The 24759-nt window shown below is 52.7% G+C and overlaps 3 protein-coding genes across 3 annotated transcripts; 2 read left to right on the forward strand and 1 right to left on the reverse strand.

Annotated features, from left to right (window-relative positions):
- Window positions 1-484: 484 nt before the first annotated feature.
- On the forward strand, window positions 485-20869 carry PNMA8C (PNMA family member 8C). Its single transcript, XM_043899562.1, is given in 4 exon segments — window positions 485-1138; window positions 1141-1380; window positions 1383-1592; window positions 20539-20869. Coding segments are annotated over 3 exon segments (672 nt in total). The 5' UTR covers window positions 485-915; the 3' UTR covers window position 1592; window positions 20539-20869.
- Window positions 15844-18940, forward strand: CCDC8 (coiled-coil domain containing 8). The gene has a single exon (XM_043899561.1). The coding sequence runs from the start codon at window positions 16800-16802 to the stop codon at window positions 18354-18356; it is 1557 nt and encodes a 518-aa protein (XP_043755496.1). The 5' UTR covers window positions 15844-16799; the 3' UTR covers window positions 18357-18940.
- Window positions 20870-21882: 1013 nt separating the features above from the next.
- PNMA8B (PNMA family member 8B) lies at window positions 21883-24220 on the reverse strand. Its single transcript, XM_043900612.1, is given in 11 exon segments — window positions 21883-21968; window positions 21971-22172; window positions 22174-22386; window positions 22388-22441; window positions 22444-22627; window positions 22629-22697; window positions 22699-22890; window positions 23037-23395; window positions 23397-23497; window positions 23500-23826; window positions 24064-24220. Coding segments are annotated over 11 exon segments (1944 nt in total).
- Between the last annotated feature and the right edge of the window lie 539 nt (window positions 24221-24759).

The raw sequence follows: 24759 nt of genomic DNA on the forward strand, positions 1-24759 counted from the left end.
CATTCTTCCACCCAACTTTCCATTTATCTATTTATTTATATCCACACAGATTCATGGATCCTTGTTTTATTCAAGGGGCTATGATCTGTTGCCCTCATTTCTAACGCTGATGCTCAAAACGTCCAGATTTGACCCGTGGGAGCCCTTCAAGCTGGCTCTGTGCCCTTCCACCTGTTCTCATCATTTTTTTAGTATTTCCTTACTTTCTGACCCCCAAAATGTTCCAAAATCATCTTGTATATTCCCTGTCCCACAACTCCTTGAATCAGTCATTTTCTCAAGGGAGAAAAGAGTGTACTTCTGAAGGCAGGAGGCTGACCCTCTCAGCCCTGAATGAGCCCCTCGGACTCTGATTTCTACAAGACTGGGCAGAGTGAACCGCGCAGGTAATACTCTAACGGTTGCCATGGAGACCGCTGGGCCTCGGAGCAGCAGGCGGTGACGTCACTGCGGGAGCTAGTGCAGTGAGCCGCCGCATCCATGTCTCCGCCAGGCCACAGGGCGGTTAGGGTAGCCTTTGGGCCAGTGGCAAAGAATGAGCCTTCCTACCTGCTGGACACCCACCCACGATACCCCAGTGGCAGCAGCCCCGGAATGATCAGCAGTCCCAGATCTGCTAAGAATGCCAGAGCCTGCAAGACCTTTGAAGACCACCGCCAAGAAGGAGGGAGCAGCATCTCCAGACCCTTCACGGTGCAGCCTGGCCTGGGACTCAGGATCCCCCAGACGGCTGGCAGACACCCACCACCTGCATCACACTGTTTAAGTCCCTAGGAATTCCCAAGCGCCCCCTCAGAGGAAGATTACAGAAGGCTGGACGCGTGCAGCCCTGTGGGCAGGGCCAAGGGCATCTCTGACCAAGGTGGACAAACTGGGCCCTCTGAGGCCTCTCCCTTCACCTTTGAGCGTGGCATCATGGATAACTTTTTGGATTCCCGAGGCAGCTCAGGTGTGCCCCAGCAGGCATACTTTCCCCTCGGAGAGCTGGGCAAGATGTTGTTTGGGGGCAAGGACATTGCACTGTTGGAGCATGGATGCCAGGCCCTTGAGATGAACAGTTACAAGTCCCTGATGATCCGGGGTATCCCGGAAGACTGCAATCATGAGAAGTTTGAAGAGATCATAAGCCCCCTGCCCCCTAAAACTTTGAAGTGGCTGGGAAGGCCTTTGTGGAAGAAGAGAGCTCTAGGGCAGCCACCTTTAGGCTGCCTGAGGGCATCAATTACGCCGTGATCCCCGGGGAAATCAAGGGCAAGGGCAGAACTTGGAGCGTGGTCTACATGCCCCGGAAGCAGTTCCTGACCAAGCTGACCCTCTTCCTGCAGAGCGAGGGCGGGACGGTGGAGGATGTGTCCGGGGTCTTGAGACAGGAACTGCGTCCAACAGTGATGGCCCCAGAGAGCTTCCTGCCAGGAAGTGCTATGTGTAGGGGCCAGGGAAGAAGCCGGGGGCTGGGGCCACCGACTGGGTGGTCGAAGTGCCACCTCTGGACTCCCCAGAGAAGGAGAGCAAGGCTGGAGGTGGCAAGAAAGGCAAGGGGAAGCACAAGAAAAACCGTCGACAGCATCACGCATCTAACAAGGAGCTGTGAGGTGACCTGGGGTGGGCATGGGGGTGGCTGAGTGAGGTTGGGCATTAGCTTAGTGAGTGTGGGTAGTGACTTGGGAAGGCAGGTGCCCTCTAAGTAAATTTGGGGCATGTGAGTAGTGTGGATGATGCGGTGAGGATGGGTATCATTCAAGAGAGTGGGTAACTTTTGAGTAAGAATGGGCAACATTTGACTAGTGTGAGTGGAGGTGGATATTTTTATCTGAGTGAACTTGTGGGTGACATCTGAGTGGGTGCGGTTAACAGCTAGTTGAGTGGGGATCACTGGTCCATTCATTCATTCACTCTACAGGTGTGTATTGCACACCTACCATGTCCCAGGAACTGTTCTAGAAGCTGGGGATACAGAACTGAGCATATCCAACACAAGGTTCTACCCCTCCTGCTGCTGCTGCTACTAAGTCACTTCAGTCGTGTCTGACTCTGTGTGATCCCACAGACAGCAGCCCACCAGGCTCCCCCGTCCCTCAGATTCTCCAGGCAAGAACACTGGAGTGGGTTGCCATTTCCTTCTCCAATGTGTGAAAGTGAAAAGTGAAAGTGAAGTCGCTCAGTTGTGTCGGACTCTTAGTGACCCCATGGACTGCAACCTACCACGCTCCCCCCGTCCTAGTGAGTGGTTAACATTTGAGTTACTTGGAAGCATCTGAGTGGGTGTGGGTACCATGCGAACCAATGTGGATAACATCTGGTTGAGTATGGATCATTCATTCACTCAACAAATGTTTCCCGGACACCTACAGTGTTGTTGTTCAGTCGCTAAGTTGTGTCCGAGTCTTTGCAGCCCCATGGATGGTAGTACACCAGGCTTCCCTCTCCTTCACTATTTCCCAGAGTTTGCTTAAACTCATGTCTATTGAGTTGATGATGCCATCCAACCATCTCATCCTCTGTCGCCCCCTTCTCCTCCTGTCCTCAATCCTTCCCAGCATCAGGGTCTTTCCCAGTGAGTCGACTCTTCACATCAGGTGGCCAAAGTATTAGAGCTTCAGCTTCAGCATTAGTCCTTCCAATGAATATTCAGGGTGATTTCCTTTAGGAATGACTGGTTTGAAATTCTTGCTGTCCAATGGACTCTCAAGAGTCTTCTCCAGCACCACAGTTTGAAAGCACCACTAGGCACTATTCCAGGCACTGTGGATACATCAGGGAACAAAAGAGACCCAAACCTGGCCCTCTTGCCCTCGCCGCATTCATATTAGATATTTGAGTACATGTGGGTAACTGTCTGAGTTGCTTGAATACTTGAATACATATGAGTGAGCATGGGTCACTTGAGTGTGTGGGTAGCATCTCGAGTGTGAGTGAGTATACAAACTCGAATGGGTAATATTTGAGTAGTTGTGCACAACATTTGGGGCTTCCCTGGTGGCTCAGAAGGTAAAGAATCTGCCTGCAAATGCAAGAGACCTGAGTTCATCCCCTGGGTCTGAAAGATCTGGAAAAGGGAATAGCTGTGGGAGTGATACCTGAATACCCATGTGGGTATTATTTGAGTGGGGTGAGGGTAACTTCTGAGTGAGGGTGAGTCCCAGAGATCCACAGAGTGTAACAATCCAGAGATGCCAGGGTACCAACTGCGCAGTCACAGTTGGAACCTAGCAGCCGGTCACAGGGTTGCTATGTTGAGACTATGGGCTGCTTCTGGTGCCTGTGTAAACAGGTGTTTTTGAAAAGTGGAAGAGGAAATAGGGTCTGGAATTCCAGGGTTTTGCAGAAGGTCTCTTACCAGAGTTGAGGAATAGCCAAGCAGGAAGAATGTTTCAGGGAGATCCATGCTCGGGAGCAAGGCCACGATCCCCTTTGCCATTCATAGCGGCCTGATGTTGGGGACAAACCCTCTTGCTGGGTGGGTATTGCGGGGAGGAGGCCCAGACCCCTTCAGCTTTGGACTCTGCTGGAAATCCGCCCATTGCAAAGTCTAGAGCCATTGGTTTGGTTTTGTTTTGTCTTTTATAAGAACTGGGCTTCCCTGATAGCTCAGTTGGTGAAGAATCTGCCTGCAATGCGGGAGACCTGGGTTCAATCCCTGGGTTGGGAAGATCCCCTGGAGAAGGGAAAGGCTACCCACTCCAATACAGAGCCTGCTGTACAGTCCATGGGGTTGCAAGGAGTTGGACACGACTGAGCGACTTTCACTCTCACTTCTAATATACATCTGGTGCAAGCTTGTCCACAATGGGCCACTCTTTTGCACAAGGCACGCAGATACCATGGCAGAGAATGTGAGCTGTCTCCTTACCAGGTATGGAAACCTCACTGCTCTGTGTGTGACTGGAAAAAAGCTGTCACTGTCTTCTGCAGGCTGGGTCTCCCTTACAGGATTGGTCAGCGGTGGGACCTTTCTGCTCTGAGTGGCACTTGGGGTGAGGGTATGTGCATGTGCTTAAGTTCCTCAGTCCTGTCCGACTCTGCGACCCCTTGGACTGTAGCCCGCCAGACTCCTGCATCCATGGGATTCTCCAGGCAAGAATACTGAAGTGGATTGCCGTGCCCATCTCCAGGGGGTCTTCCCCACCCAGGGATCGAACCCACGTCTCTTAGTCTCCTGCATTGGCAGGTGGGTTCTTTACCACTAGCACCACCTGGGAAATCCAGGGTGAGGATATGGTTCTCCCCAAATTAAATCTCAGAAGCTCTACTTGTGCTCCACTCTCTAAAGAACAAAAGACAAGGCTTCCAGGGAATGGTCCAAAACCAGTAATAATTAAGAGGTTACCTTCAAGAATGATCAATTTACAGTCTTCCCTGGTGGTTCAGTGGTTAAGGCTCCACCCTCCCATTACAGGGGGCATGGGCTCGATCCCTGGTTGGGGAACTAAGATCGCACATGCCTGCATGGCAAAAAAAAACACAAAAAACAATTACAACATTAATGGATAGTCCCCAAGTCTATAAGCTGAGTCCCCCGTAATGGTGAGGGAAAACCACAATGAAAAACAATCAAGTAAAAGGCAAGTGTCTGTGGATAGACAGACCTCCTGTCAGGACATCTGACTTGGAAGTTTGTAAACTTCCATTAGTTCAAGGGTCTGCAAAGATGTGAGCTGAATTTCTTTTTTAAAATGTAGCTGGGGGAAAAAAAATGTAGCTGGGGAATCTGCCTGCCAGTGCAGGAGACACAGGTTCGATCCCTGGTCTGGGAAGATCCTGCATGCCACGCAGAGCAGCTGGGCCTGTGTGCTCTGGGCCAGAGTATTGAGTGAGCCTGTCCGCTAGAGCCCTGGAGCCGCAACTGCTGAGCCCGTGTGCCGCAGCTACTGAAGTCCTAGTGCCTGAGAGCCCATGCTCCACAGCAAGAGAAGCCACCACTAAATGAGAGGCCCTCACACTGCAGCTAGGGAGTAGCCCCCCTCTCTGCAACTAGAGAAAAGCCCATGCAGCAAAAAAGACCCAGCACAGCCACAAACAAATAAATAATTTTTAAAATGCAATTTACAGAGACAGACTCAGATCCTTACCTGCCAAATTCTAATAGTGGAGACCACCCGCCTCCCCTGCCACTCAATGTACCATGATGGTGGGTGTCAGTCATGTCTGTGAATTCCAGCACCCAATCCCCTTTCTTATTTCTGCAAGGCTACCTCCATTTTGCCCCTTCCCAGAACCAAGAGGTGGAAGTCCTTTCCCCATGCCCCGACCTTGGCAGCCAGGATGCAGGCAAGCCACCCACCCTCAGGTAGTCAGAAACTCCTGTTAAGACCTTGCATTTACAGCAGCTGTCAAGACAGAGGAAGTTTCAGAGTTCACTTGCTTTGACATGATCTAAAGCCTGCAAGACTCTGATTTCTGTCCGTTCCGCAGGCTGGCTATCTACCATCAGCCTCAGAAGCATTTGTTTTGGGCAATGATTGGAATAAAGCCATTCCTGCCATCCTCACAAGTATATTTGAACAACTTGCAAGAGCATCCATGGTCTAAAAGTTTGTAGCTCTCTATCGATCTTTGTCGCTCAATTGTGTCCGACTCTGCCACCCCATGGACTGTAACCCACCAGGCTCCTCTGTCCATGGGATTCTCCAGGCCAGAATACTGGAGTGGGTTGCCATTCCCTTCTCTACGCGATCTTCCTGACTCAGGAACTGAACCAAGGTCTCCTGCATTGCAGGCAGATTCTTTACCATCTGAGCCACCAAGGAATCACCTAGTCAATGGACATGAGTTTGAGCAAACTCCTGGAGGTGGTGAAGGACAGGGAAGCCTGGTGTGCTGCAGCTCATAGGGTTGCAAAGAGTCAGACAAGACTTGATTGAACAACTGATCTTTGTATTCCTTGTAAATTGCCAACCTGTGCATACTCACTCACAGAATATTGTACTATTTTGTCTCCTGTTTCCTCATAGTCTACAAAATAAAGGCTACACAACCGTCAGGCACATTCATTTGTGGTGCATTATCTCCCATCAAGGCACATTCATTGTATAGCAACAAAGGCCAGTGTGACATTTCTTCTCATCATATTGCAGTATTAAGACTGCATTTGTGCTTCTTGTGGGTTTGGGGTGTTTCCCATATAACATTCATGTCTGTAGACACTACAAGAGTGATTGTTCAAGGCTGCTTATAAAACCCCAAACTCCTACCACTTCTCTTTTGAGTTTTTCTAGACCAGTTGAAGAGTATCCTGAGATAGTATGCAAACTGTTGCATAAAATGGTTACCATTTGAAGCTACTTATCTGTGTGGGTCCAGACACGGCTGACACACCTCAAACCCTAAGTAAATTAGATGTGCTAGCTGATGGAAGGTTGCAACTGGCCTTTGTGAACCCCTGTTTTCAAATGTGGGTTCAGTTAAAAATCATTGTTCTTTGTGGTTGACGCTATATCATACGAATATGAACTTATAAAATAAATGGCTTCCCAGGTGGCTCAGTGGTAAAGAATCTGCCAGCCAATGCAGGAGACAAAACAGACATGGGTTCAATCCCTGGGTCGGGAAGATCCCCTGGAGAAGGAAATGGCAACCCACTCCAGTATTCTTGCCTGGGGGAAATCCCATGGACAGAGGAGCCTGCTGGGCTACAGTTCTTGGGATTGCAAAGAGTCAGACACAACTTAGGGACTGAGCAAAAGCATCCAATGCAATCATAGCCCATTCTTTGATGTGTTGGGGGATCCAAGGTAGATTTAATTTGGAGAAGCAATCTGACTGCTAAAAAAAAAATGCTTTGAAAACTGCTTCTGTGGGGTGCCTGAAGTTTTCCAGGGCTGCATTGTTTTTATCTTTAATGTTATTTATTTTTGGCTGTGCTGGGTCTTCGTTGCTGTGTTGGCTTTTCTCTAGGGGGGGCGATCGGGGGCTGCTCTCTAGTTGCGGTGCACAGGCTTCTCACTGCGGTGGCTTCTCTTGTGGAGCACGGGCCGTAGGGCACATGGGCTCAGTAGGTTCGGCTCCTGGGACCTACAGCACAGGCCCTACAGTTGTGCAGGGGCTTAGCTGTTCCTGGTATGTGGAATCTGGCCCAGACCAGGGATTGAACCTGTGTCTCCTGCATTGGCAGGTGGATTCTTTACCACTGAGCCTCCAAGGAAGTCCCCGCACTGTTTTGAAAATGGGTGTTATCAGATCTCATGGCCAACAGAACACAAAACACAAAGCTTTCTCCTATCTCGTGGGCTTTCAGTGGCTGCTGGGAAAGGTGAAAAAATTTCTCTTGAATAAAAACAGTAACAGCTATCCTGTGTTGGCAGGCACTGGGGAGAGTCCTTCATCCTCATTAATTCGTTATATCCTCTCATCCCTTGAGCTATGGGACTTACAGGTCCACATCTCCTGATCCAAAACCTTGACACAACACAAGATAAATATCTCTGCAAGTGCATAGTGGAACTAACTCTGAAATTCCTAATTGGTTTCCTCACTAGGCAGCCTGCCAGTTAAAGGAGCAAGTCTGGTGTGTGGAGGTTTGGAGGTGACGAGGAGTGTTGAACAGATGGCCTAGATTCAAGTCCTGGCTCCTCCACTTTGCAGAGCGTGAGCCTGGACAAGCCACTTAACGCCCCGGTGACTCAGCTTGCTTATCTGTAAAATGGGGATAATAGTAACCTATTTCACCAGGTTTATGGGAGGAGTAAATTTGTTCAGACCTGTAAGTGATTTAGCAGTGACCAACAGGGGGAAGCTGTTCAGTGTGGGCCATTGGGATTCTGGGTCCAGTGACAGTTGACGTTTTGTGTTGATAAAGAACACGTCAACCTGGTATTAGATCTCTGGTTCCAGAACTTGATAAATATGTACCCAGCTTCCTCAGGAGACAATACTCTGTGTGCTGACAAAAGGCTCCTTGGGAATGTGGGGTGCCAAGGGGCAGGCTGGTGAATCCACCAAGGTTCTGACCTTCAAGAGATAGTACCCAACTGTGGCTGGCATCAACAGGGCACACAATAGAGGGAGAGGCAAAGGATTTGGAGCTACACAGGCCTGGGTTCAATTATTGACTCTGCCACCTGTTTAGCTGTGTGCCTTCAGGGAGCTGACTTCACTGCTCTGGGCCTCAGTTTCTTCATCTGTAAAGTGGGGCTAATGGTACCCATGCTATAGATTCTTTGCAACCAGAGATTATACAACCTGCAGTGAAAAACAGAGGCTCTGAAATAGTCATAGCAGCTTTAATCATAAACCCTGGAGTAGGAAATGGCAACCCACTCCAGTATTCCTGCCTGGAGAATCTCATGGACGGAGGAGCCTGGTGGGGTACAGTCCAGGGGGTCGCAAAGAGTCAAACACAACAGAGAGACTAACACACTTTAATCATAAAACTGCTAGGACCCAGATCGCCACTGACAATGAACAGATAAACTGTGGAGTAATCACACATACTAACAAAAAAAATGAACTACAGATACACACAGCAACACAAATGAATCTCAAAATCACAATGTTAAGTGAAAGAAGCCAGACAAAAAGGGCACATGCTATATGATTCTTTTGATATAAAATTCTAGCAAAAGCAGCACTTGAAAGACAGAAATCAGATCAGTGGTCGGGGGGTAGGCAAAAGGGGACTGCCACAAAAAGCACAAGGAAGTTTTGGGGGGTTCTATATATTTTGGGGTGGTTGATTTTTTTAGGGTTCTGTATCTTGATGGTGGTGATCATGACTCTAAAACTTACCACAGGGGACATTTTTAAAAGAATATGTTGTATAAGATGTAAAGTATACTTTCAGTAAAGCTGACAATGAAATAAACAGTGGGGTGGTCTGGAGGTGGGCCGCAGTACTTCATTTCCATGCCTCAATTTTTCCCATCTGTGAAATGGGTTGATAATAATAGTACCTATTGCTGAGGGTGGTCATGAAGACTCAAAAAGATGTTGTCTGTAAGATCAAGTGGTCAGTAAGGGGGAGATGACTTTGTGAGAAAGTTCAGTGAAAGATATATAAATGCCAAAGGTTTAATTGACTCCTTAGAGAAGGGAGGTCTAACCACTGGATCGCCCTGGTATGAGGCTGGCAACCAGGGGCAGGCAGCAGACAGAAATTCTGCAGGCCGGGATGGGAGGCATTTTAAAACATTTCCAAGGTTCCCGTCACCCAAAACAGGCTGCTGGGCGTCAGGACACAGCTCAAGAATTCTTTCACTTCAGCAATAATTATTCTGCAGAGACAAGGTCAAAGAGTAAAAGTTGAAGGCTTTAATTTAAAGTTTTCTCCATTGGAGTCTAAGGAATTAGTAGCTACACTAGGGGGTCTGGGGTCCTGTCCTGTGGCTGCTGTAACAAATGACCACAGACCAGCAGCCTCAGAACAACTGTGATTTATTCTCTCACAGTCCTGCCAGCCAGAAGTCCAAAATCAAGGTGTCTGCAAAGCTGAGCGCTCTCCAGAGGCTCTACAAAGGAGACTTCCTTACTTCTTCCAGCTTCTGGTGACCCCAGGGGTTCTTGGGCTGGGGCCCCATCACTCTGGTCTCTGCCTCCATCTTCATATCGCCTCCTCTGATTCTGTGCCTCTTTCCTATGTCTGCATCATCTTCCTGTGCTTCTTTCTTTTATTTTCTGTTTTTGGGCCGTGTTAGGTCTTCATTGCTGTGTGCAGGCTTTCTCTAGCTACAGCGAGTAGGGGCTACTCTCCAGCTGCAGTGCTCAGGCTTCTCGTTTTGATGGCTTCTCTTGTTTCCGAGCATGGCGTCTAGCATGCAGGCTTCAGTAGTTGTATATAGTACATGGGCTCAGTAGTCGTGGTACACGGGCTTAGTTGCCCCGTGGCATGTGGAATCTTCCTGGCCCAGGGATCGAACCCATGTCCCCTGCACTGGCAGGCAGATTCTTAACCACTGAACCACTAAGGAAGTCCTGCTTCTCTCTTATAAGGACATTCCAGATGGCAGGTAGGGTCCACCCAGATGCACCCATGGCAATCTCATCTCAAATCCTTATTGACATCTGCAAAGACCCTTTTTCCAAATAAAGCAACATTGTCAAATTCCGGGGATTAGGATGTAAAATCTTTGGGTAGATATTTTTCAACTTGAGAGGCTTCCCCAGCTCCACCACTCTAAAGCGCTTGTCTCCATTGCTAACATTGGACAAACCCTAATTTCCAATCTGGCTTTTTGCTGGTACTGTGGTACTTGCAGCCGGTCAAGTTCCTATGGGGACATTCAGTTCCTCTCCTACCTCTGCCCAGCCCCACCAGCCATCACCTCTATCAGAATCATTTGGGAAGACTTTTTAAAAAATAGACTTTTAAAATATATATATTTATTATTTATTTGACTGTGCCAGGTCTTAGTTGCAGCATGTGGGATCCAGTTCCCTTACCAGGGATCATACACAGGTCCCCTGCATTGGGAATGCAAAGTCACTGGACCACCAGGGAAGTCCCTGGAAAGATTTTTTAATGCAGTACCCTATCCGCTTCTGACTGGACCTTCTGATCCAATAGGTTAGACTCAGGAAACTGGGATTTCTAAAACTCTTCCCAGCGATTATAGTGTGCAACCAGATTTGAGAATCACTACTTTAGAGAAAAACACCACATGAATGAATGAATCTTTCTTTAACTATATGGTTGCTCTAATGGCCAGCTTTGCTTCTGTACTCACCAAAAGCCTTTAGATTTGGGATTGGGGCGGGGAGGTGGGAGGTGGGAGTGACCCGATTATGTGGGCGGAGTGTGGACCACAAGGCTACTTCCTGCTATATTTGTTGAGGACCTACTATGTGCTGCCAGTTAACCCAGTGGTATCTGGTTCAAAAGTGTGGATAATTTATATCCTATTCATTCTAGACAGGGATCTGATTTATGTGCATTTAGAACAAATTTAGTGCCAAGAGTCCCTTGGACTGTGTTCCTATGGGGACTGTGGCAAGAGTCCCTTAGACAGCAAGGAGAACAAACCAGTCAATCCTAAAGGAAATCATTCCTGAATATTCATTGGAAGGACTGATGCTGAAGCTGAGACTACAATACTTTGGCCACCCCATGCAAAGAACTGACTCATTGGAAAAGACCCTGATGCTGGGAAAGATTGAAGGCAGGAGGAGCAGGAGATGACAGAGGATGAGATGGTTGGATGGCATCACTGATTCAATGGACATGAGCTTGAGCAAGCTCTGGGAGTTGGTGATGAACAGGGAAGCCTGGCGTGCTGCAGTCTACGGGGTCACAAAGAGTCGGACGTGACTGAGCAACTGAACTGAACTGAGTGACTATGTCAAGGTTACATATGTCACCTGGGAGAGAAGTCTTTGGAGATTGCCTGTCAACCTTGCTCCCCACCCCCAACCCTCCACAGGCAACAGGACAAATAAAGGAGCTTAAGAGTGTAGGGCAGGGGACTTTCCTGGTGGTGTCGTGGTTAAGAAGCCACCTTGCAATGCAGCTGATGCTGGTTGGATCCCTGCTCAGGGAACTAAGATCCCACATGCTCCCCAGAAACTAAGCCTGCCCTCCACAACTAGAGAGCCCACGCACTAAGAAGCCTGTGGGCCCCAACAAGAGAGGGAAGCCTGCAGGCTGCAATGAAAACCCAGTGTGGCAAAAAATAATAATAATAAAACAATACGGGGCTAGAACCTCAGAAACCTGAGTAATTCAAAGCTCTGCCACTTCCTGGCTGTCTGACTGCCTTTAGCCTCAGTTTTCCTCATCTGGAAAATGGGAATAATACCTGTTTCGGAGGGGTTGCAGGATTCGAAGAGAAAATACACAGGGTCGGGGGCAAAACAGGTTCTCGAAAAAAATGAATTATTATCAGTATTGTTACATTCCAGGCTTGAGGGCTTACACAAGAGGGAAGCTGTTGAGAAAAGTTGAGATGGATCTGCTTGATATGGAAAGAGTTCAAGACATGCTATTAAGTGAAAAAAGCAAGTTTTATAACACTAGGTCCAGCCCAATCTGCTCATTCATTCATTCAACAAATATTTGAGCTCCCATCAGCACTGTTCTAGATTCTGTGAATTCAGCACTGAACAAAGCAGACAAATATCCCTGCTCTCACGGGGCTAGTATTTTCATGTGAAAGTGAAAGTCACTCAGTCGTGTCTGACTCTATGTGACCCCATGGTCCATACAGTCCATGGAATTCTCCAGAATACTGAGAATTCTCTCAGAATACTGCAGTGGGTAGCCGTTCCCTTAATAAATGAATAAGAAGATACCAGGAGGAAGTAACTGATGTGATGAAAATAATTCAGGATATTAAAAATCCTCATGGGGTAAATAAATTCTACCTATGCAAGCAATTTTGTTTGTTTGTTTGTTTGTTTTCTGGAAAAGTACAGAGGCATTTAACTGTGGTTACTTTGTGAAGAGAGACTGGAGGCTTGGGGCTGGGAGAGAGAGACATTTTTCATTTTACACCTTTCTGTAACTTCAGCGTTTTCTTAAATGTGTCACTTTTATTGTTGTTTTTTTTAAGTGGCAACCAAGTATAGCTGGGTAGAGAAATCTGAGCCACGTTTTGTTTTCTTCCTCCATCCTCTTTGGATTTTTTTCATTTCTTTTAAACAAGTATAAAAGTGGGAGCTATAATTATCATTTTTTTCTGGGGCGGCTGAAGAATCTCGCCTGACAGAGATGAAGGCAGTCTAAAACACCCAACAGCGGGACGGCTCAGGGGTTGGCAATTTTTGTTAAGAATGTTGAACATGTGAGGGTTTTATTTCTAGGATAATCCTCCACCCCTTCCCCCATCTCACACGATTTCTACCGGTTACAAAACCCGGCGCCTAATCTGCGAGGTCATTCTCACGCGGAAGGCTTGACTCCTCAGAGTTGGATTCTTAAACCAGCTTTCCTCAACCCGAGGTGTCCTAGAAATTTTTAGTTTCCAGCTTCCACAAGACAGCTTCTCAGGGAAGCCGATTCGGGGAATAAAGTCTAGGGAAGTAATTAGCTGAGAAGAGGGGCTGCCCCGCCCCTCCCTCCGCCCACCTCCTTAGAGCCTACCCGAGGGGAGGAGCGCACCTCGTTGCCATGGAGACCGCTGGGCGGCGAGGCGAGAAATTGTGCAAAAGGGAGGCTCGACCGGGGCTGAGCCCGGGCGGCGACTGGGATGGAGTTTGTGAGGAGGAGGAGGAGAAAACCCAGCGAAGCCTAACGACCTGGCTCTGCAAAAACAAAAACAAGCGGAATGACCCAATAACTGTGCAAAGGCCTCGCTGAGACCTTAACCGTCCGCCCCCCCCCCCCCCACCGGCGCCGCCCCCCCAAGCATCTTTCTTCCTTCTTTCCCTCTCTCCCTTCCCTTTCTTTTCGCTCCCTTCCCACTTTTCCTAAACATCTGCGTGTTTCCTTCAAGAGTGAAATAAAATCACACGTGGTGACTTAAAATTACACGTGTTCATTTTTATGTTAACGTGGTTAGTTTACAGATTTTGTTGTTGCTGAGATTTTTCTTTAACAATTCTATTTCGTTATAATCAGTCTCCTTTGTAATCTCATGGACGCAATCCTACGCACTGAAACAGTATCTTGAAAAGGGTCCATGGCACAGAACGGGTTAAGGATTCTTGGGCTAGAAGGCACTGGAGAGGGTAGAGGTCACCCAATAGTTTGACGGGGAGGGCAGTGCAGTATGAATTCTGTAAAATGATGACCTTTGAGCAGAGGGAGATTGCCAAGAGGAGGGGGAAACACAACTTTCTGGACTTGGGGAACAGCCTGTGCAAAGGCCCTGAGGTGGCAATGAGCCTGTTTGTTGAATGAACAGTGAGGAGGCAGGTATGATAGGACTTTGTGGGCCTCAAAATTACCTGGGAAGCTTTGCAAATCCTGGTCCCCAAGTCCCAGGGATTCTGACTATAGGTCTGTGGCCACATCAGAGGACCTTCTATTTAATTTAACTTAAAAAACAAACAAACTTGACATCCTCAAAAGTGTAACTACTTATTTATTTTGGCTGACCTGCAGGGCACGTGGAACTTCCCCAACCAAGGATCGAACTTGTGCCCCCAGCATTGGAAGCACACCAATTGAGCCACCAGGGAAGTCCTAATTTATCTTATTTTAATGAACATTTTCAATCGCTAAAAAAAATCTAAGCCATCTAACAGAATATAGAGTGAAAAGTACATATGTCTGCCACTTCTGGGGGTCCCCTGTCCCCCTCCCCTCTCCCCATACACAGCCACTTTTGGCAATGTTTATACATCAGAGAAGGCAAAGGCAACCCACTCCAGTACTCTTGCCTGAAAACTCCCATGGATGGGGGAGCCTGGTAGGCTGCAGTCCATGGGGTCGCACAGAGTCGGACGCGACTGAAATGACTTGGCAGCAGCAGCATACATCCAAAGCTTCCCTGATAGCTCAATTGGTAAAGAATCCACCTGCAATGCAGGAGACTCTGATTTGATTTCTGGGTCGGGAAGATCTGCAGGAGAAGGGATAGGCTACCCACCCCAACATTCTTGGGCTTCCCTCGTGGCTAAGCTGGTAAAAAATCCACCTGTAATACGGGAGACCTGTGTTCAGTCCCTGGGTTTGGAAGATCCCCTGCAGAAGGGACGGCTACCCACTCCAGTATTCTGGCCTGGAGAATTCCATGGGCTGTATAGCCCATGGGGTCGCAAAGAGTTGGACATGACTGAGTGACTTTCACTCACTCAGTCATACATCCAAACAGAACATGCTCCCGTCTATGCCATTTGGCCTATGCATGTGAACATGCCTCCCGCTCCCCCCCCACACACACTCCCACACTGAGTCCTACTCAGACTATTTCAGATTCAAATCCAGGTTCCCATCCTTCCTGGCCATGTGACCTTGAGCAAATGATTTTATTTTCTCAGCTATAAAATGGGGGTGAGCATCGTATTACCTGTCTCATAATGCTTTGGTGATGATTTCATGAGTTAATTTGTATTAATAGAGTGATTAATACATAGCTAGTGCTCCGTAACAAAGAAGGCAATGAGTCGGACACGATTGGGCGACTTCACTTTCACTTTTCACTTTCATGCATTGGGGAAGGAAATGGCAACCCACTCCAGTGTTCTTGCCTGGAGAATCCCAGGGACGGGGGAGCCTGGTGGGCTGCCGTCTATGGGGTCGCACAGAGTCGGACACAACTGAAGCGACTTAGCAGCAGCAGCAGTGCTCCATAAAAGGTGACTATCCTCAGTCACTTTTTTTTTTTTCATAGCTGCTTAATATTTTACTGTAAGAACAGAGTTTCTACTGATGATCAGGTGGTTGTTGTTTGGTGGCTAAGTGAAGTGAAATCACTCAGTCCTGACCGAGTCTTTGTGACCCCATGGACTGTAGCCTACAGGCTCCTCAGTCCATGGAATTTTTCAGGCAAGAGTACTGGAGTGGGTTGCCATTTCCTTCTCCAGGGGATCTTCCCAACCCAGGGATCGAACCCGGGTCTCCCACAATACAGGCAGACGCTTTACCGTCTGAGCCACCAGGGAATCGTGTCCAACTCTTTGCGACCCCATGGACTGCAGGCACGGCCAGGCTTCCCTGTCCTTCACTATCTCTGGGAGTTTGCTCAGTCTCTTGTCCAGTGAAGCTTGTGATCCCATCAAACCATTCATTCATTCACTCAAAAGTATTCTAGAGTACCTACTGTGTGCCAATTTCCATCCTGGAGCTGATACCAAGTTCTCTACCTGCCCGTCTGGGTCTATAGGTAGGAACTGCTGATACCAAAAGCCACGTGATTTTAAAATAGTAATACACAGTGCCAACGGCTTTCAGAGGGATTGCCCCATTTGCACGCCCACCTTCCGGGAGTGGCTGGAACCCGCACGTTTGGGATGGCAGGTTTGGGAACGGCCGCCTTTCCCGGGGAAAGCTGCTGACGTGGGCGTCGCTTCGGCGCGGGGCGATCGGCTAGGAAGTCGGGGCCCCAGAGAGGCCCGGGGCGCGGCCACACCCCTGTGGGGGAGGGGAATGAGGGCGTCCCGAAGGGAGTGGACGGCCCCCCTGTCAGTCTTCCCGAGTCCCGGAGTGTAAGATGAGAAGGGGGAAGGTGGGCCCCATCCTGGGGGCCGGCGAGGAGGAACTTCCTGCCCGCGCGCTCGCTCCTCGGCTGGGAGGCGGGAGGCGCGGCAAGGTCAGCCTGGCCTGGGGCGGCAGCCTGTCTAGGAGTGGGAGACCCTCCTGGGGAGCTGCGCCGCGGCCTCCGAGTGCCTCAGCCATATTGAATAGCCAAGGCTGAGCCGCCTTTGTTTGCGAAGTCCTCTCTCAAGTTCCAGGCGCATCCGTGGAACAGGAAGAACCACCGGACAGCCCCGTGCGCCCGCAGTTGGAGCTGGGACACCGCGTCTGCAGCTTGCAGTGGGCTGGGAGCCTCAGAACTGACCTCACCCCGGCTCACGTAAGGATCCTGGAAATTGATTCTCACTAATCCTTAGCGGGGAGCGGATCGAGACCGGACTTGTTGTAGAGAAAAGTGGGAGGTGAGATTCTCCGGGCAGCGCTGCAGGGAGAGCAACCTACCCCCCACCCCCACGCCCTGCCCCCGCCCAAGACTCGAGGCTACGAGTAGTTTGGGCTCATTGCCCCCAGCCCAGATTTCACCCTGGAGATCTTAAAGACGCTCGAGAAAAGCCATGTGGGGGGCTGGTTCCCCTGGGGCTTCCTCCCGTCCCCCGACTGCCTCATCCTTTGGAGCGTCCCGGACGTCTGCAAAGACGTGGATCTGGACGTCCTCGTGGAAGCCTTGAAGCCCGTGGGGACCTTTAAGAAAATCGGCAAGGTGTTCCGCCGGGAGGAGGACTCCACGGTGGGGATGCTGCAGATTGGGGAAGACGTGGACTATCTGCTCATCCCCCGCGAGGTCCGGCTGGCCGGAGGCGTCTGGAGGGTCATCTCCAAGCCGGCCACCAAGGAGGCGGAATTTCGGGAACGGCTGATCCAGTTTCTGGAAGAAGAAGGCCGCACCCTGGAGGACGTGGCCCGCATCATCGAGAAGAGCACCCCGCATCCACCCCAGCCCCCCAGAAAGCCTAAGGAGCCCCGAGTGAGGAGGAGAGTCCAGCAGATGGTGACCCCCCCCCCGCGGCTGGTCGTGGGCACGTACGACAGCAGTAACGCCAGCGACAGCGAGTTCAGCGACTTCGAGACTTCCAGGAACAAGGCTGACAAGGGCCGCAAAGGCGCCGGCAGTGGCAGAAAGGTGCGCAAAATGCCCGTCAGTTACCTGGGCAGCAAGTTCCTCGGGAGCGACCTGGAGAGCGAGGATGATGAGGAACTGGTGGAGGCCTTCCTCCGGCGAGGGGAGAAGAAAGCCAGCGCGCCGCCTCCCCGCCGACGGGTGAACCTGCCTGTGCCCATGTTTGACGACAGCCCGGGGCCCCAGCAGTCCAAAGCGGACAGGTGGCGGGAGTGTGTCAGCCAGGTGTCCTGGGGGAAGCTGAAGCGGAGGGTGAAGGGCTGGGCACCGAAGTCCAGCCCCGGGGTGGGCGAGGCCAGGCAGGCCTCTACTAGGGTGGAGAGGGACAGCGCATCGGTGCCAGGCAGCGCCAGCCTGGGGTGTAACGTGGGAAATGCACGAGATGGGCGGGTGCCTGAGACCCCCCCAAGGCGATGGAGGCCCCAGATCAACTGGGCTTCCTTCAGACGTCGCAGGAGGGAGGAAACAGCATCCAGAGCTCAGGGGGGAGAGGCTGCAGATGAGCAGAGGGTGGAGGCTGTAAATAATCAGAGGGGAGAAGCCATAGATAATCAGAGGGTGGAGGCTATAGATAATCAGAGGGTGGAGGCTGTAGGTAATCAGAGGGGGGAGGCAGTAGATAATCAGAGAGCAGGGCCCATAGCTGTCCAGGAGGCAGAGGCTGTGGATAATCAGAGAGCAGATGCCCTGGCTGTCCCGGGAGCAGAGGCCATACCTGTCCAAGGGGTAGAGGCCCTGGACAATCAGAGGGCAGAGGCCCCGGCTGACCAGAGGGCAGAAGCTGCAGAGGATCCGAGGGCAGAGGTCCCGGTTGTCCAGGGAGCAGAGGCCGGACCTGATGGGGTAGAAGCTGGATCGGTCCAGAGGGCAGAAGCTGCCTGTAATCAGAGGGCCGAGACCCCGGCTGTCCAGGAGGCTGAATCCTCAGCTGCCGGAAGGGCCACAGGGGCCACCGCAGGAGCTCGAACCCGGAAACCGGTCAAAACAGTGAGGTTCCAGACTCCCGGACGTTTTTCATGGTTTCGGAAGCGCCAGAGAGCCTTCTGGCACACTCCCCGGTTGCCCACGCTACCCAAGAGAGTCCCCAGGGCAGGCGAGGCCAGGAGCCTCAGGGTCCTGCGGGCCGAGGCCAGAGCAGGGGCAGACCCTGAAGAGCAAGAGGATCAGCTGTGAGGAGAGGGCAGGGGGGCCGCGGAGGACCCCAGCCGGCCACAGTGTGGGTCACTCACGGCCCGTCTCTGACTCTCCACGCCTGAAAACGGAGGTAGAGTGAGGGCCCGGCAGTGCCTCTCAGGTCTCTACCGAATGCCCTTTTTTATTAAAATTGTATTTTCTATGCATTGATTTTTTTTTTTTTCCTATCTTTCTTTTTCTTTTTTCCCACATGGCTTGTGGGATCTTAGTTTCCTGACCAGGGATTGAACCCAGGTCTCCCCAGTGGTGAAAGCACTGTGTCCTAACCACTGGACTGCCGGGGAATTCCCTACGCATTGATTTTTTTAAAAATATAGACTCTTTATAGTAACCCAAGGAATGTAATGAAAGAAACCCATACAATGGAGTTGCATCCCCCATGATTTTAACTTCCTCAAATGCAACTCGAGGTGCTCAGCTGGAAAAGGGAGCGAAGCAAAGGAGAAATCCCTTCCTCTTCCCCCTTTTCTTCCCCCTTTTGCCCGCACACTTTCACTCACTGCCTCCTGGAACTGGAAAAGAGGGCGCAGGTCAACATGCAAATAAAAATATTTACCAACTTATTTCTTGGCTCTGGCTTGGCAACTGAAAAATGCTCCGGGGTGATTTTGTCATAGCCTTGTGTCCCCTTTACTCCCACCCTCCGTGATGCTGACCTGTGTTTAAGTCACTTTTCCTGCCATGCCCACACCCCTGGGTTCTGCAGGCTTGGTGGGTCCAGGTCCTGCAGTTCACAGGCTTCATCCCTTCTTGGTTACCATGTACAGAAGAATAATTTGGGAAACATGTCCAAAGTGTGGGTTCAGGGGCCCTTCACATCAAGAGCTGTGGATTGCTAGAGCAGGCTGTGCGTGCCAAGAATCTGGGGCAGCTTGGTCACTGGATATATTCAAGAAAAATCATTGCAATAGGAACAGGCCAAAGAAGTGGATTGTGGTGTGGTAGTGAGCAGTGTATCAAGTTACTACAGTGAACTTATAATCGGGTTGCTACAAACCCTGGGAGCTGGGGGACTTCTCTCTGTATTGTCTTGTGTCCCCTAACCCATCCTAACCCCGGGGAAAGCAGACAGCAAATAACCATGCCCCAGCCTCAATAGAGGTGGGATAAAGGGAAATTCTTGGAGGTAGGTTTAAAGCCCAGCTGGGTCCTCCTGACGCTGCAGTCCTGGCCTGACCTTCTTAGACATAATTCAGTAGGTCTGTAGGTCTGGGGATGGTGATAGCAGCCATGAAATTAAAAGACGCTTACTCCTTGGAAGGAAAGTTATGACCAACCTAGATAGCATATTAAAAAACAGAGCCATTAGTTTGCCAACAAAGGTCCTTCTAGTTAGGGCTATGGTTTTTCCAGTGGTCATGTATGAATGTGAGAGTTGGACTGTGAAGAAAGCTGAGCGCCGAAAAATTGATGCTTTTGAACTGTGGTGTTGGAGAAGACTTGAGAGTCCCTTGGACTGCAAGGAGATCCAACCAGTCCATCCTAAAGGAGATCAGTCCTGGGTGTTCATTGGAAGGACTGATGCTAAAGCTGAAACTCCAATACTTTGGCCACCTCATGTGAAGAGTTGACTCATTGGAAAAGACCCTGATGCTGGGAGGGATTGGAGGCAGGAGGAGAAGGGGACGACAGAGGATGAGATGGCTGGATGGCATCACTGACTCGATGGACATGAGTTTGAGTAAACTCCAGGAGTTGGTGATGGACAGGGAGGCCTGGCGTGTGATTCATGGGGTCACAGAGAGTCAGACACGACTGAGCCACTGAACTGACTGTAAGTCTGGGGTGGGCCTGAGAATATGTATTGCTAAGAAGTTCCCAGGAGATGTGGATGCAGTTTATCTCAGGACCTTACTTTGCAGCTTTACTGGAAAGTCGGTTTTGGGCTGCCTGGCGTTGAGAAAACAGGAGGAACTTCAAAGCGGTGGACCCCAAGAAGGCTCCTTGTGCGCATGATTTAAGCCATTGGTCTTAGAGCGCCTCCTAGTGGATAAATAGACCACGGCCGCGCTCGCCTGGGTTGACGCTCCCTCCGCAGGCCTAGTTCTCAGGGGGGCGGAGCGTGCTGTGTGGGGCGGGGCTTCGTGGGCTCCGGGTCTTAGGGAACTTAACAGTGGGAAAGGCTTATCGCTTTCTGGCTTCTCCCTCCGGGCCGTTCCAGGACCAGAAGACATTCCCGAGAATCTCAGGACGTCCCTCTCTCCGTTTGAGCCAACCGAGGGGCGGGACAGCTTCCTCCTAGTGGTCCCAGGACCGAGAAGGGGACACGCTCCCAGCATGTCTGCACGCTCCGACTCCAAGGACCTCGGCAGAGTTCACAATCAACTCCAGTCACGTGGAATGTAATAGACTGCCAACCCTGTGAAGGCAGGTGGCCTGTTTGGAGACGTGGTCTCCCCTATGCCCAGCAGGGAATCCTGGCCCCCGAGGCCTCGAGGGTTACACATAAATAAACCCCAATCTCCACCGTGGCTTGGGGCTTTTGCACAGGATGTTCTGCCTCCTGAGTGCGCTTCCACCGGGCATCCTCCCGCCTCACCCCTTCCCTCCAACGCCCAGGGGACTGTCACCCCACGGGAGGTGGGTAGGGGAGAGCTGGTGGGACATCTAGGGGGAGCCACAGACCTGTGGGAGTTGCACTGCTTGGTACTGCAGAGAAAAGCCAACACACCGTATGTGAATTGTCCCAAATTGAAAGTGTGGCAAAGAAGTCCCATTGTTTGAAAACACTGCAGATCGAGTGACAGATTCAGCCTGTGGACACCAGCAGGAGGCCTTGGCGCTGAGAAAATGGTGCGTTTGTACCAGCTGCACTTCAGCTGGGCAGAGTCTTTCCCTCTCCTCCTTCTCCTTCTTCCCTGCTCCTGGTCCCCTGGTCCCCACCCCTCCCTTCCCCTCCCCCAGCTCTTCTCCCCTCCCCCAGGAGCACACCCCCCTGCCTCTCAGGCTTCTCTTCCTGGAATCCTCTCCTCCCCCACCAGGAGGTTCAGCCTCCTGGCTCAGCTGCACCCTGACACTCTCCTTGTTCGGCTGGAACCTCCATCACACAGGCCAGCCCCCATCAGATTGGGATGAGGAACAGAGGCTCACAGACGCTGGCCAGAAGCATGAGTCTGGAAGGGATCGGGGGTCCACGGAGAACAAGAAAGAATGCCCCGGCACTGCTGGCCTCCCCCGGTGCCCGGTGTCCGCGGACACACTCGCCCCTGTGCTAAGCCGGGAGACCCAAAGCCAAGCCGCCTGGGTGGGCCCTGAGACCGTCCCGTCACCTGGGGCTGCTGCCTCCGCGGGCGCTCATTACACGTTACATTCTTCTTGCATCAGCATCGCTCGCGCCGCCTGCAAAGCAGGGACTGAAAGCACCAGAGAGCGAGCGGAGGGCGGCGCGCAGAGAAGAGCCGGGAGCGCACGGTTCGACCGCAGTCGCCTCCGCGGCGAGGAGGGCGCGGGGCGCGCGGAGCTGGGGCCGCACCGGCAGCTGCAGCCTCGCCCCCTCGGGGCGGCCCTAGCTGCACATGGGGTGCAGCCTCCTGCCCCAACCCGTCTTCTTCCCACGCGCCGACTTGGAGCCCGTGGGCGGCTGAGCCCTGGGCCGGCCTCGGCCTGCGTCCCGGCTCCCGCGCGCCTCTTCCTGCTCTTGCTTCCCGCCGCTTCCTCCTGGGTTTTCGTCTCGGGACGGCGCCCCTCCAGCCTCGGCCGCCGCTCCCCTCCTCTCGGGCTTTGCGGGTCCCTGACGGGGCGGGAGCTGACGCCGCCTGCTCGACCCAGGGCCCTGCAGGCCGTGCGGGCCCGCTTGGGCCAGGGGCTTCCTGGCCTCCGGGTCCTCGGACTAGGACTCCTCGCTCTCCGCGCCCTCCGACGCCTCCTCCGAGCCTGTGTCCTAAGCCCCCTCCGACGCCTCCTCCGACTACCGGTTCCCGCGGGCGGCCTGCAGCGCCAAGACCTCCCCCAGGTGGCCTTTGGAGAATATCAACCTCCTGCCCTCCCAGGCCTTTTCCTTTTTTCCCCTCCATCACCTCAGCCACGTCCTAGGTCGGCCGGAGCGCCGCGAGCTCCAGGAGCCCCCTCCCCCATCTTCCTCCTCATCCCCCCAGCTCCCCAGGGGGCCTCGGGGAGCCTTCTTGCCCTTGGAGGGGGTCTGGGGCTCAGTCTTGGTGGAGACGCACTCATTCCAGCAGGTGCTGTCGTTGGCCTTCCTCAGGACCTCGGTGGCCACCTGGCGGCCTGCCTCCTGCACCTTCACGCGGTTCGGAGGTGTCCTCGGCCATGACAGACAGGACCTGGAGCAGGGTCTCTTGTCTTCCTTGTCCTTCAGCCCAGCGACTCCATCGCTGAAGCGATTTTCAACACCTCATCCTGGGCAGAGGGGTCTGTGTAAGCCCCAATGGCCACAAACTCAGGATTGTCCACCCTCTCTTTTTCTTGATCCCCGTTTTCCTGGGACTCGCTTTGGGCGGCGTCCTTGTCCGTGGTCTCCTCATCCGACTGGTCTCCCACTGCAAGTATGGCCGATCAGTCGACCCCTCCCTGGGTGTGGGGTGGGGAGTGGGGGTGAGGGGAAATCTTTCCTCTTCTTGGCTTTGTCCGTCACCGTTGCCAGGGCCAAGAACTCACGGAGGACCTTGCCCCTCATCTCCTTGGCTCTAGAGGGCCCACTACCTAAGTAACTCCTCCTCAGCGGCCTGCAGCATGCTATGACCCTCATCCCCGCTTAGGCCCTCCCCGTCCATCTCCTGAATCACGAGCCCCAGGCTCTCCTCAGAAGAGTCTTCGGACTCCCGCTTCCCCGCTGTGGATGGCCGCCCTCCACAGTCCCTCTTCTTGCCCTTCTGGGTCCATCTGCTGCCTCTGGTTCCGTTTCAGCGATCTCGATGACCGGATGTTCTAGCATCTTTGGCTGCACCAGGAGCGAGGTCAGCCTGCCTGACCGCCGGCTCCTATCCGCGGGCCTGGGTCTCCAAAGCGGGAGGGGTGGACCTGTCTCCGGAGACCCTGGCCACTGCCGCCTCGCGGGGAGGGGAGAAGTTCATATAGCAGCCACCGTCTCATCTGCCTCAGGACCCTCGTGTCCGACGCGCTTTCCTTGCACAGAACCCTCCAGACGCCGTCCCTGCCCGGATCTGCCTGGGGATGGCGCCATGATTAATTTTCTCCACAAACTCCATCACGGTGGCCTTGGCCTTCTCGACCCTCATGGCCCTGGCGCTCCTCAGCCCGAACGTGCCCTGGGGCAGGAAGACCGGCTGCAGGACGGCTTGGATGGCCGCCGGCTCCACGTTCTCTGGGAGGCCCCGTGCACGTCCAGGGCCAGCCCCCTGCATCAGTCCCCCCGGAGGGCCCGTGGCCACGGTGCCGCCTCTGGCGCTGATCGCGGGGCAGGAGGGAGCCCGAGGCGCACATGGGCTGCGGGGCCCTGGGCAAATGCCACCCTGGAACAGCGCCGCAGGGCCTGGAGTTCAGGTTCAGGTGAACGTGGCCAGGTTCGGGCTCCTGCTGCTCCCGGGCGGCTGACCCGGCGGCCCTTCCCGAGGCTCTCTCCTCATGGGGGTCCTAGCACCCACAGGGAGTTTGCGTGGCAAATCCAGGGGTGCCACCGGCCCCTCCGCTCCGCCTTTTGTGCCTGACCGAGGCGGGGTGACACGGCGGCGCCCGGGTCAGGTGCTGGGGAGGGCGGCGCGGTTGGCACCTAGAGCGGCTGGGAAAGGCGCGTCCCCTTCGCCCAGCCGCGGCCACGTCTGGCCGTGCGCCCTTCGCTCAGTCTGCAGTTCTGCGGGGAGGCGGCTGCTCGGCCCTGCGCCTGCGCACACAGGCTTGCCCTGCTCCCAGCTGGGCCGCGTCACCATGGCAACGCCAGGGCTGCAGCCTGGGTCGCAGTTGCTGGGGTCTGAAGGGATCCAGCTCTAGACCAGCCCAAGCAAAGGAAGACTCTGGGGGTTGGGATCACCATCAGTGATGAGCCCCCCAAAGGCCATATTCACAGGGGGCGAGACAGCAGGTAGGGAGACCCGCGATCTCCTTCAGAGGTAGACGCTGCTAGCCCTCCACCGAGTACAGGTGGCGTTCAGGCTGCAGAGACCTAGATCAAGGGCCTCTGGCCGCCCACGGTGGAACGAGGACTCACTCTTGGGGTGCAAGCCACGCTCAGAGTTTTCGGGCCTCACTCGGTGGGAATCGGCTTCAGTAAGGATACACAGGCCTCAGCTGCGAGGTGCTGGCACCCTTTAGGGTCCACAACCCTCACTGATGGGGTCCGGCCTCGCTCAGTGAGGCCTCGCTCTTACGGATGTTTCTGGAGCCGGTATACCTACTATTAACTGTGTGTTTTTGCATATGGTTCATGTGTGGGTGTGATCAGCAGTGAGATTAGACAACACTTCCGGAA

The sequence above is a fragment of the Cervus elaphus genome, chromosome 4 (genome assembly GCF_910594005.1).
Source record: "Cervus elaphus chromosome 4, mCerEla1.1, whole genome shotgun sequence".
NCBI lineage: Eukaryota > Metazoa > Chordata > Mammalia > Artiodactyla > Cervidae > Cervus > Cervus elaphus.

Bases quoted from the DNA above. Each gene is read 5' to 3' on its own strand.
- CCDC8 (XM_043899561.1), top strand. From the start codon at position 16,800: ATGCTGCAGATTGGGGAAGACGTGGACTATCTGCTCATCCCCCGCGAG.